Source organism: Grampus griseus (assembly GCF_964374135.1).
Source record: "Grampus griseus genome assembly, chromosome: 5".
Taxonomy (NCBI): domain Eukaryota; kingdom Metazoa; phylum Chordata; class Mammalia; order Artiodactyla; family Delphinidae; genus Grampus; species Grampus griseus.
Genome location: NC_138998.1, coordinates 71,566,754 through 71,580,603, shown reverse-complemented (window position 1 = coordinate 71,580,603; position 13,850 = coordinate 71,566,754). Strand labels below are relative to the sequence as shown.

Genomic DNA, 13,850 nt, shown 5'->3' with positions numbered 1-13,850 from the left:
ACCCATAGAATTGTACACCATTTTACTGTACATAACTAAGAAGTATATACAGTAAGAAAATGAGGATAGTGGTTTCCCGCAGCAGGAAGTAGTGACTGGGAGTGAGCTGAGGAGTAGGGGTGCCTGTGGTGCTGGTTCCGTTCTGTTTTTTGAGCTTCACGCTGGTTATTACACACACGACACTGATTTGTAAAAATTCACTGAGGTATATGTACACTTATAATAATGCATTTTATATGTGTATGTTATACTTCAAGAAAAAGTAAACAAGAGAGAGGGTGAGAGAGAATTCCAGCCTTCACTGTCCTTCGGTCTCATCCCCCTAATTCTTCACATATCTGTTTACTACTACTATAGGTGACAGAAACGGCTAGAAAAATCCTAGTGTGAAACTTTCCCTGGTAAGGTTTCGTACCTGTTGCTAAATGTCTCAAACAATAATACCAGGTTACCTGACCACCAATTCTGTTCACAATGCTGTTTAGCGGACCAGGATTTGTTTTGCCAGTTCTCAGGTAACCATATTTGGGGGTGGAATGGAGAAGTAGGAAACGAATGAGAAACCAGTCAGTGAGTAAGTAGTGACTATTTTATTCTTAAATTGGAAGACAATGTATTTTATCTGGGCAATTTAAGTAATTTTTTCCAGACCTGTTTCTAGACTCTCAATAATTAATGTTCTGGAGAATCGCTAGGGACAGTAGGGTCTAACACTGTACAGAGATGTGAGAATGGCTTATGAAATCTTGATGTCTTCCAGTTCCATGTTTAAGGCTGAGTTACGGTAGGTCACAATCACAGCATCTTTGACAAAGAGTAGGAATCCTTAGAAGAAGAGATGCGTTAACAAGATTACAGAGACTGAAATGTAAATAATTTCTTAACTAAAAGTCTGTCAAAATTTCTCTATAGGGATAAAGAATGGTGCACCATATTCTTCTTTCTCACTCTTCTGCAACCATGAACACACTCCAGAGCAAGAGGAAGAACAGATGTTGAGAGTCAAGTATCAGATGCTGTGATTGGTGTTTTGTACACACTGCTCTATTTAATCCTTATTAATAGTCCTGCAAGGTAGTCAATCAAATCTCATTTAAAATACGGCAAGGGACTTCCCTGGTGGTGCAGTGGTTAAGAATCCTCCTGCCAATGCAGGGGACACAGGTTCAAGCCCTGGTCCGGGAAGATCCCACATGCTGCGGAGCAACTAAGGCCGTGTGCCACAACTACTGAGCCTTCGCTCTAGAGCCCGCAAGCCACAACTTCTGAGCCTGCATGCCACAACTACTGAAGCCTGCGCACCGCAACGAAGAGTAGCCCCCGCTTGCTGCAACTAGAGAAAGCCCGCGCAGAGCAACGAAGACCCAACGCAGCCAAAAATAAATAAATAATATAATAAAATACGGCAAAATGAAGTCTCAAGTTAATCTATACAAGGGAAGTTGGAACAATTCCAGGCTTCTGATTCCAAGGAAAAGGGAATTAACTTTTAGGGTGCCCCCTTTATTTGTAATCTTACTGATTCTCAAAATATCTCCGTTTTACAGAGAAACAGAAAAAGGGATGACATGACTTGCCCAACTAACGTTACATAACCAGTAAGTGGTAAAGCTGGCATTCAAATCAAGTCATTCCATAGCCCACATTCTTCACATTATAGTACTCTGCTGCCAAAACCAACGAGAGCTATGTTGTGCAATTCTGGAGGGAGATCAATGGAATCTTCAACATTGGACTGAACCAGATAATCTAAATTTGGGTCAGAAAAGTGACATTTGTGTTTTTCCCTGATATCTTTCAAATCTGACCACCTCAATAAAATCTCTTAATTTCACTAATATTTACTTTCTTTCAGTCAATAATTCACATCCCGAGGGACTGAAGAGCCCACTAAATTCAGCTCACAGCAAGGGAGGAAAAGTAACTGGAATGGTAGAAAAACTACTGTTCCAGGAGCCAGGAGTTAAAGGCTCTAATCCTGGCTCTGTTCCTGGTTGCAGTGCAACTTTGATTAGGACACAGGGATCTCTGGGCTTCTGTTTCACCACCTGTAAATTAAGAGTATTCAAGGCAGAATCTTAGAAGGTAGCTGTTTAGTACTTTAGAAAACAAATTTTCCTCATTAGTAAAGTCCCCAAATTGCCAAGTTTGGAGTTTAAATACTGTGTGGTGGTTCAGCAGGTATTTGCTGACCAGAGTGTATTCTGCTAGAATGAGCCCCCCTTCAAGCTCGCTCCCATCATTTTTTGAAGAGCCCTGAGCAGATATGGAATAGGAAAGCAACCAAAGACGTGTAGTCACATTTAAGAGGCATTTTTATTTTTGCCGAATTAAGGGTATTAAGAAGCATATTAAAAATATGGAATATTTCATAAAACATTCAAAATAGTATTATTCCCTGTGTATCAGAACAGTGGACTTTTCCCCCTAATGAATAGTGTTCCATTTTTGGTTCTAAAGAGTTTCTTTCCTTGTATGTCACTATGACAGTGCTGGGCTGACTTGTTTCCCGAAACAGTCCTTCCAGCTGCGATGGGAATGACTTGTTCTGTGGGTCTGTCCTTACTTACTATGAGACTCTGGGTAAGGACCTTCATCTAAGTCTATCTTTATCTGTAAAGGGGCAGTAACATAACATAATTTAAGTCATAGTGCCTTCCACAGTAGGGGCTGAAAAATGAGGCAGCATAGTATATTAGAAAGAACTTGGGACAGAGAAACTTCGATACCAATACCCAGCACTGTCATTTACTAGCTAAGTAATCTTGGCCAAGAGATTCTGCTTAAGCCTTATAGTGCGGCCAGTAATTCTTATCTTCTTTTGAAAAATTAAATGATACTAAAGTGTCTGTTGCATAGTAGTACTAAACAATTAGTACTTTTATTAATTCTATACAATCTAGAAAGGTGCACAAAAGTATCTTCTTACAAAAAATCACTTAACAAGGACATTCAGAAAGCAATGTAATATACATTTTAACACATAAATGGTGTCATTTTATAACCTCTTGATATTTTACAACATTCGACCAGTAAATACTTCAAAATGGTTTATGCTGGGGTCCTGCTATAAGATGATTTCTGAGGCTCTTGAGATCATTTTACAATAGTTTTCTCCTAATCTGTTTATGTTTGGAAACAACTTATTATATTAGCATGTAACAGCTGTGGTATATATTTCAATGTGTTAACATATTCAATTCCAAAACCTACAGAAGAAATATGATTAGGTTGCCTAATGATTCTTGAATTCAGTTTACAAATCATGTGATGCCCCAAACTGTTCCAAGAAAATGCTAGCTTGTAAAATAATTTTTTCTTTCAGAATACAAGACACATTTAACATACAGATTTTACAATAAAGTTTATTAGCTGTTCTCCTCTTTCTCATAAATGGAATGGATAATGTTGATAATTCTTTACAAACCAGTACTCATTTGTTTAAGAAACTGTAATGAGGAGGTTGTCAAAAACACATATTTAATAAACTCCAAAAAAGCAATGGGAAGCCAAACAGTATTATTAATATAAAAGACCAGAGAAATTGATTTCTGAAATTGTTATCTACTTTTCACTAAAATTTCTTAATTGCTCACCATGAAGATCTGTGCAACTCTACTGCAGAGCAGCTACAAGAGATGAAAGGTGTACAGTCTGAGGGGAAAACACTCATACACATGAGGTTTTTGCCTGTTTGCCTATTAATGAAAGGAGAACTGGAAAGAGGTGGAGACCAAATCCAAACCCAATGACAAGAACAACGGGAACAACACCCAACACCCCCCGAAAAAAAAAAAAACCCACAAAAAACCAACCAGGAACCATTTGAAAACTTTTATAGAAAAGAGGAGAACATGCCCATGTTTTTATGTATAACCTAATTTCCCTAAGGGCTTCTTTCCACAACCACCATCCTCCTGTTTTCACTTCACACGATTAAGGAAGATAAAGTCCAATCAATTAATATTTAACTTAAAACCAAACCAAGAGAGTAGGTGGCAAAAGAAAAAAAATATATTTTAAATATATATATATATGTTTGTGTGTGTGCAACTATGTAAAGAAAATAATTCCCATAGTTACAGAGTTTAAAGAAAGTTATATATATATTTATATATATATATATTTTATTATAACAAAATAGTCAGTTATTGTGGGTAAAATATTCATTAAAATCTGACCCCTAAGAATGCATTTAAAATTTTAGACTATGAATTGGACTCCTTTCCCACTGCCATAATGATTACATCATCACTGTAACGTCTGTTTTGTGTTTATCTCTATGAAATTTTCTCAACCTTATGTGTAAAAGGTAAACTCCCCTAGCACCTAAACATGGCCTCAATTCAGAAAATGTGATGATCATTATGTATGAACTTTTGTAAGACACTATAAATAGTGTTGCACAAGTAGATTAAAAACATTTAGACATTGTTATTCCTAGCAAATCTACTGGGAGGAAAAAAAAAAACTTCAAACAATAAAAGACTTTAAGAAGATATGAATATCCCTTGTGAAATTATTAAAGTTAACTCAGATATTAATTTTGAAATTAAAAAACATATTTTCCTTATTTGTCTGTAATGAAATATTTGCTTTGATAACAGAAGTCAATTGAGAAAAGGACTTGAGAGCTAATATGTTGGCCAAACCATGCTATTAAAGTTAAGCGTGCATTGTTGCTCAAAGTTTACTAAATCATTGATTAAAACCACTTTTCTTTCATTTATATTGAAATTTGGAAAGAATGTATATAAAGCTTCTCTGAAAATCTCTTAAAGTTACTTTCCCTTAAACATTAAGGAATTTTACCACAATTTCCCCGTCTCCCTAAATCCTATTAATAGCTGGTCAGGCCATTCCATCTTCATTTGTGAAAAATGGCCACAAACCAATAGTGAGATAAAATAATACAGATGTTACAACTTGAAGGAGACACTAAGATGTCAAAAATAAGTGCAACTGCAGACCATGATGAGTGGGATATGATTCAACATGGAAGAAGTATTGAAGACAGACTCCAGAAGGAAAGGGCAAAGAAGTGTCAGAGAAAATGAGACTGGAAAAGAGAAACAGAGAAAACATCAGTCCTCATAACTTTTCTTTTGCTGGAACCCAGATGTAAGGACCAGACTGTTCTTCTATGATCTGCTTCACTTGGTTGTAAATGTCTTCCAGCGTATCTCCCTGTATAATAGCTGTAATGATAGAAACAAAATCAGAAACCTCCATTAAAATTGTCTATCTTCACCATTACAATTGTTGGTAAGACAGCAGAAGCTATATCTTAGAAATACTCATTCAGGAAGAGATACCATCTATGTATTGTTTGCTTAGAAAGGGCTCATTTCATGAATTTTCTTATTTTTAAAATAGAAAAAAATTTATTTTAAAAATTTATCAGAAAGCAAGATTTGGTGATTTTTTACTCTGTTTTGTGTATTTGGGAAATAGACACTGAAGTAATTAGAGGCAAAAGAGCATTTGTCTGCAACTTACTCTTAAATGTTTCAGCAAAATTATAAATGTGGTAAAATGTTAACATTTGCGGAATACAGGTATATGAGAATTGCTGGTACTATTCTTGTGATTTTTCTGTAAGTCTGAAATTATTAAAAATCCTTAAACACACACACACACACACACACACACACACACACACACGGGTTACAACACCATGACACTTAATGGTACTTAATATGAACACCAAATATAAGCTAATCATTATTTCAAACAAACAATAAACAACAACAAAAACCTATCCAAAGATACCTAAGGAATAATTTAAAGAATAAAATGAATTTGGGAATTGCTACCTATTCTTCTCTTTTTAAACAAATAGTATCTTAAAATAGATCAAAATTTATAAAGAATAAGAGAAAAGTCAGTTTCACTGAAGAAGTCAAGTCTGAATGTTTTCCTCTGTACACGCTATCCTCATCGACAACCTAAGAAACACTAAATTTCAAGATTCCTCATCACTGCAACCTAGATTAGATGAATTATTCTGGAACTTAAGCACTTATTATTACTACTGGTAAATGTGGGCATAGTTCAAAATCCATTTCAATGGGTGAGTTCATATGGCTCCAAAGCAAAATTCTACCATAAAGGGCACTGCTACACATCATGCCAACCTGTGAAATGTTCAGTAAATTCTTGTTCCAGTTTCATGGCTCTCTCAAACGTCTTTCTGGCTTGTTCTTCCGTCAGACGCTTATTCATTTCCCTATACAAATAAATTTAGAAATTAGTAATTACTACATTATAATACTTTTGAAAAAGGATGACAAAGGAGAGAAGATATATAAAATCATGAAAAGTTGAGCTCTGTTGAGAATCTTAATGTCATTAAAAACTACATCCAGTCACGGACTATGTAGCTTTTTACTTGGAATGACAGAAGGGTTTCAACACATTTTTGCATTAGTTCAAGACAGCCAAAAAAACTAAGCATTAATTTGACAGTTTTGACTTCGATGAAAATTTCATATTAAAATATGACTTACAGATCTACTTACCAATTTATAGATAGTAAAGGGGATACATGAACACATTAAATAATACCATGAGAAGGCAATCAGCAAAATATAGTCTGGGGAAAATTGCAGAATAAATGAGTTGGTTTCTTCAACAAATAAACAGAAAAAAGAGAAAGATATGAAGGGAGAATCTGTAGATCAAAAGACTTAACAACCAACTGTCACAAACAGACCTTGTTTGGAACTTGATTCAAACAAATTGAAAAAATTAAACAAAACTTATGAATCAAGAAAACATGAACTGATGATATCAAGGAATTACAGTTTTAGTGTGACATAGTGATTTTTTTTCTTCTTTATGCTTGTTCATATTGCTTGGACCTTCTACAATGTGTACGCATTTTTTTTATACAGCAGGTTCTTATTAGTTATCCATTTTATACATATCAATGTATATATGTTTTAGTGTGACATCACAGTGATGTTTTTTAATAAAGAATTTTATCTTTCAAATATATACAAAGATGTACGGATGAGATCATATAATGTCTGCGGTTTGTTTCAAAATAATCTGGAGTGGAGAGGTAAGGAGGTGGGGGGATAGATGAAACGAGATTGGTCACAGTTGATAATTAATGTTACAGCTGGATGATGGATAAATGGAAGTTTGCTCCCAACTTAAGAGGGAAAGCTTTCAATGTTTCATCCTCAAATATGATGTTTGCTTTGGTATTTTGTAGACGACCTTCATCAGATTAAGGAAATTCCCTTCTATTCATAGTTTACAAGATATTTTTGTCATGAATAGATGTTAATTTTATCAAATGCTTTTTCTGCATTTATTAAAATGATCATTTTTTTTAATACTAAAAGCTGGTTTTTTTTTTTTGGCTGTGCCGTGCGGCTTGCGGAATCTTAGCTCCTCAACCAGGGACTGAACTTGGGCCATCACAGTGAAAGTCCCAAGTCCTAACCACTGGACTGCCAGGGAATTCCCCGTAAAATCTGTTAATGCGGTACACTACACTGATTTTTTAAAAAATTGAAGTATAGTTGATTTACCATGTTGTTAGTTTCAGGTGTACAGCAAAGTGTTTCTGTTATATACATATCTATTCTTTTCATATATATATATTCTTTTTCAGATTCTCTTCCATTATAAGTTATACAAGATACTGAATATAGTTCCCCGTGCTATATAGTAGGTCCTTGGTGTTTATCCATTTTATGTATAGTAGTGTATATCTGTTAATCCCAAACTCCTACTTCATCCCTCCCCGTCCCCTTTGGTAATCACGTTTGTTTTCTATGTCTGCGAGTCTTACACTACACTGATCTTTAAAAATTACTTTAAAAATTGTGGTAAAATATACACAATATAAAAGTTACCATTTTAGCCATTTTAAAGTATACACTTCAGTGGCATTAGTACCTATGCAAGCATCACCACCATCCATCCCTATAATTCATTTCATCTGGTAAAACCAAAACTCTATACCTATTAAAAATAACTCTGCACTCTTGCCTCCCCCTGGCCCCTGGCAACCATCATTCTTTCTGTCTCTATAATTCTGACTACTCTAGGTGCCTCATATAAGTGGAATCATACAGTATTTGTCTTTTTGTGACTGGCTTACTTCACTTAGCATAATGTCTGCAAGGTTCATCCATGTTGTAACACATTGCAGAATTTCCTTCCTTTGTGTGCATATACTATATTTTGCTTAACCATTCATCTGTCCATGGACATTGAGTTTCTTCCATGTTTCAGCTATTGTGAGTAATGATAACATGAACATGGGTGTACAAATATCTCTTTAAGACCTTGTTTTCAATACTTTTGGGGATATACTCAGAGGTGGAATTGCAGGATCATATAGTAATTATGATTTTTAGTATTTTGAGGAAGTGCCATAACTATTTTCCACAGCCACTGTACCATTTTACATTCCCACCAACAGTGCACAAGAATTCCAGTTTTTCCACATCCTTGGCAGCAATTATTTTCTGTTTTTTTGACAGTAGCCATCCTAATGGGTGTGAGGTGGTATGTCATTGTAGTTTTGATTTGCATTTCCCTAGTGATTAGTGATGATAGGTATCTATTCACGTGCTTATTGGCCATTTGTTTATCTTTTTTGGAGAAATGTCTGTTCAAGTCTTGTGTCCATTTTTGAATCAAGTTTTTTGTTGTTGTTGAGTTTTAGTTTTCTATATATTCTGGATATTAATCTGTTATCAGACATATGACTTACAGATACTTTCTCCCATTCTGTGGGTTGCCTTTTTATTCTGTGGATAGTGTCGTTTGATATAAAAAGTTTTAAAATATTCACAAAGTCTAACCTTCCTTTTTTTCTTTTGTTACCTGTGTCTTTGGTGCCATATCTATGAAATCATTGCCAAATCCAGTGTTACGAAGCTTTCGTCCTGTTTCCTTCTAAGAGTTTTATTTTCTTACATTTAGGTCCTTGATCCATTTTTAGTTGACTTTTGTATGTGGTGTTAGGTAAGGATCCAACTTCATTCTTCTGTATGTGGACATGCAGTTTTCCTAGCACCATTTGTTGAACAGACTGTCCTTTCCTCATTGAATGGTCTTGCATCCTTGTCAAAAATCAACTGACCATTTCTTCCCCCTGGTCTTTTATCTCTGTTTTTATGCCAGTACCACAGCATTCTGATTTCTGTAGTTTGCAATAAAATTTGAAATCAGGAAGTATAAGTCTTCCATTTTTTTGTTCGTTTTTAAAGATTGTTTTCGCTATTTGGGGGTTCCTCAAGATCCTATATGAATTTTAGTATGGATTTTTCTATTTTTGCAAAAATGTCACTGGGATTTTGATAGGCATTGCATTGAATGTGTAGGCCACTTTGGGTGGTACTGACATTTTAACAATATTAAGTGTTCCAATCCATGAACATGGAATGTGTTTCTACTTATTTATATCTTAAGTTCTTTCAGCAATGTTCTATAGTTTTTTTTTTTTTTTTTTTTTTTTTGTGGTACGTGGGCCTCTCACTGTTGTGGCCTCTCCCGTTGCGGAGCACAGGCTCCGGACGCGTAGGCTCAGTGGCCATGGCTCACGGACCCAGCTGCTCCGCGTCATGTGGGATACTCCCAGACCGAACCCGTGTCCCCTGCATCGGCAGGCGGACTCTCAACCACTGCGCCACCAGGGAAGCCCTGTTCTACAGTTTTCATTGTACAAGTCTTTCACCTACTTGGTTAATTCCTAAGTATTTTATTCTTTTTGATGCTATTGTAAATAAAATTGTTTTTGTAACTTCCTTTTGAGACTGTTCATCGTTTATGTATGGAAATGTAACTGATTTTTGTATGTTGACTTTGCATACTTCTACTTTGCTGAATTTATTAGTTCTAATGGCTTTTGTGTGGAGTCTTTATGGTTTTCTACAGATAAGATCATATCATCTGCAAACAGAGATAATTTTGCTTCTTCCTTACCAATTTGGATGGCTTTTATTTTCTTGCTTAATTCCTCTGGATACAACTTCTAGTTCTACATTAAATAGAAGTGGTGAAAGCAGGCATCCTTGCCTTATTCCTGATCTTAGAAGAAAAGCCTTCAGTCTTTCACCATTGAGAATGATGTTTGCTGTCAGTTTTTCATAAATGGCTTTTATTATGTTGAGATAGTTTCCTTCTATTCTTATTTTGTTGAATGTTTTTATCATGAAAGGGTGCTGAATACTGTCAAATGCTTTTTCTACATCAGTTGATGATCATGTGATTTCCCCCTTCATTTTGTGGATGTGGTTTATTACAATGATCCATTTTCATATGTTGAAACATCCTTGCATTCCAGGAATAAATCCCACTTGCTCATGGTGTATAATTCTCTTAATATGTTGGTGAATTGTTTGCTAATATTTTGTTGAGGATTTTTACATCAATGTTAATAAGGGATATTGGTCTACAGTTTTCTTGTGGTTTTTTTTTTTTTTTTAAAGAAGATGTTGGGGGTAGGAGTTTATTAATTAATTAATTTATTTTTGCCGTGTTGGGTCTTTGTTTCTGTGCCAGGGTTTTCTCTAGTTGTGGCAAGCGGGGCCACTCTTCATCGCAGTGCGTGGGCCTCTCATAATCGCAGCCTCTCTTGTTGCGGAGCACAGGCTCCAGACGCGCAGGCTCAGTAGTTGTGGCTCATGGGCCTAGTTGCTCTGCGGCATGTGGGATCCTCCCAGACCAGGGCTTAAACCTGTGTCCCCTGCATTAGCAGGCAGATCCTCAACCACTGCGCCACCAGGGAAGCCCTTCTTGTAGTTTCTTTGTATGGCTTTTGTATCAGGGTAATGCTGGTCACACAGAATGAGTTAGGAGGGATTGGCGTTAGTTCTTCTTTTAAATGTTTGTTATAATTCACCAGGGAAGCCATCAGATCCAGAGCATTTCTTTGTTGGGAGTTTCTGACTACTGATTCAATTTTCTTAATATAGAGTGTATAAGTTATATGTATACAAAACTTACTATAGTTACAGGTATATTCAGATTTTCTATTTCTTTGTGATTTAGTCTTGGTAGGTTTTATGTTTCTAGCAATTTGTCCACCTAGGTTACCCATATTTTTGGTGCCCAATTGTTCATAATACTCTCAGAATCCTTTTTATTTCTGTATAAACAGTAGTAATGCCCCTACGTTCATTTCAGAGTTTAGTTTCAGTCTTATTTTGCCTTTGTCTGTCTGCCTAAAGGTTTGTCATTTTTCTTGATCTTTTTGAAGAATCAACTTTTGTGGCCTAACATATGGTCTCCCCTGGCAAATGTCCCATGTGCACTTAAGAACGTGTATTCTGTTATTACTGGCTAGAGTGTTCTGCATATGTCTGTTACGTCTATCTGGTTTATTGTGTTGTTTAAGCCCTCTATTTCCTTATGTATCTTCTGTCTGGTTGTTCTATCCATTATTTTGAGTGGTGTACTGAAGTCTCCAACTATTATTGTAGAGCTGTTTCTCCCTTCAATTGTGTCAGTTTTTCCTTCATATATTTTGATGATCTGTTATTAGGTACATAACTGTTTATGACTGTTATATCTTCTTGCCATACTGAAACTTTAATTAATATACAATGTCCTTCTTGTCATATATAACCTTTTTCAATTTAAAGTCTACTTTGTCTGATATTGGTATAGCTACTCCTGATCTCTTTTGGTTACTATTTGAATAGAATATCTCTTTTACTTTCTCAACTTGTTTGTGTCTTTGGATTGCATGTGTTTTATCCAGTCTGCCCATCTTTGTCTTTTGATTGGACAGTTTAGTCCACTTACATAAATTACTGGAAATAAGGACTTCCGTATGTGGTAATTCACTTCTCTCTTGCTGCTTTCAAAATTCTGTCTCTGTCTCTTGATAGTTTGATTAAAATGTGTTTCAATGTGGGTCTCTTTGACTTCATTTTATTTAAAGATTGTTGAGCTTTTTGGATGTTTATATTCATGTCTCTCATCAAGTTTGGGACGATTTCAGCCACTATTTTTTCAAATATTCTCTCTGCCTTTTCTCTCTTTCTTCTAATACTGGGACTCCCAGATGCATATGTTCTTCCGATTGATGGTATCTCACAGGTTCCTTAGGATCTGTTCACTTTTCTTCAGTCTTTTCTCTTTCTGTTCATATCCTTGATAATTTCCATTCTTCAAGTTTGACGAATCTTTGTTCCTGCCTGCTCAAATCTGTGTTTGAATCCCTGTTTGAATGAAATTTTCATTCAAAAATTTGAATGAAAATTTTCATTTCAGTTTTTGTACTTTTCAGCTCCAGAATTTCCTTTTGGTTTCTTACCTCTTTATTGATGTTTCCATTTGGTTCACACATTGTTTCCTTGACTTTTTCCCACATCTTCTTTGAGTTTGCTGAGAAACTTTAAGACAGCTGTCTTAAAGTCTTTGTCTAGTATATCTGCCATTAGGTCTTTTTCAGGGACAGTTTCTATTGATTTATTTTTTTCCCTTTGAATAGGTCATACTTTCTTCTTTCTTTGTATGCCTTATAAATTTCTGTTGAATACTGGACATTGGAATCTTATAATGTGATAATGCTAGAGGTAAAATTCTCTTTCCTTTAGGGTTTTTTGTTTGTTTTAAATTGTTATAGGATGTCTCCATGCCAGGGATTAGCCTGAGGTATACACGTAAGGTCTTCTCAGATCTTTTCTGAGCCTGTGCCTTTCCCTGGGCATGTGTGTTGACTTTCTGAATACTCCTGTATATGTGAACGTCCTAGTCTGACTCCCAAATGGGAAAAAGAAAACGTGAAAGAGGGGGAAAAAAGGCACCAGCCCCTTAACTCTCTAGAAGTCACTTCAGCCTGAGAGGTGGGGCCCTGCAACAGTGGCAGTGGGGTTTGCAACAATGGCTTCCTGCTTCTGTGTCTGCACCTCCACAATTAGAAGCAGGAATCAGCTATCTGAGCACAGATTCCCCAGTGTTTGGAGGACAAGGTCCTTATTCCCCACCTTGGCTCCACAAACTTTATGTAAGCTGCTCAAGGAATGAGTGCATGGCTACCTGCTAGGGGGCTGAAGGTGGGGAAATGGGTAGTTGCTACCATGGTAAGAGGTGAAATAAATCAAATTTGACAGTTCAAACCATCCCCTAGAAGCTGCAAGCCTTCAATGAATTCCTGAGTTCCAAAATACAGTTGACCCTTGAACAATGTCAGGGTTAGGGGTGCCAACCAACCCTCCATGCAGTTGAAAATCCATGTATAACTCAACAGTCGGCCCTCCATATGCTTGGTTCCTCTGTATCCATGGTTCCGCATCCACAATCAACCGCAGATTGAGTAGTACTGAAATATTTACTACTGAAAAAAATCCATGTTTAAGTAGACCCATGCAGTTCAAACCTGTGATGTTCAAGGGTCAACATCAGACAGATTCTGCAAGTCCAACTGTTGTCTAGGTGGGGAGATAGATTCCTGGTGCTTCCTACTCCATCTTCTCTCTAGCTCTATCACTGATTAATCTTAAATGTTAACCTAGCCTTGCATTCCTTAAATAAACCCAACTTGGCTGTTGTATTTTATCTTATTAAAAAAATTGTTGGATTCAAATTGCTCATATTTTGGTAAGGATTTCTGTATCTATAGTCATGGTAAGACTGGTTTGTCACTTTCATTTCCTGTGAAATCTTTCACAGGTTTTGGTATTAAATTAATGCCCATAAAATTAGTTGAAGAATCTTTATAAGACTGGTATTATTTCTTAGCTTTTTTTAGAATTCAGTAAGTCCTTTTGGCTCTTTTATTTGTGGGAAGGCTTTTCATAACAAAGTCAAGTTCTTTAGGAGTACAGGTCTAGATTTTCTATTTCTTTTTTTCCTTTTCTATTTCTTCAGATTTT

General features: G+C 36.0%; 1 protein-coding gene across 6 annotated transcripts in view; it reads right to left on the bottom strand.

Annotated features, from left to right (window-relative positions):
• Positions 1-2,330: 2,330 nt before the first annotated feature.
• The window catches only part of DLG1 (discs large MAGUK scaffold protein 1), a 284,860-nt gene continuing 273,340 nt past the window's right edge, over positions 2,331-13,850 (bottom strand). For all 6 annotated transcript variants that reach the window (XM_082654456.1, XM_082654457.1, XM_082654458.1 and 3 more), the window contains 2 exons: positions 6,138-6,229; positions 2,331-5,198 (listed from right to left, as the gene is read on the bottom strand). In XM_082654456.1, coding sequence (XP_082510582.1) covers positions 5,092-5,198; positions 6,138-6,229 — 199 coding nt within the window. In that variant the 3' untranslated portion in view covers positions 2,331-5,091. The remainder of the gene's footprint in view (positions 5,199-6,137; positions 6,230-13,850) is intronic.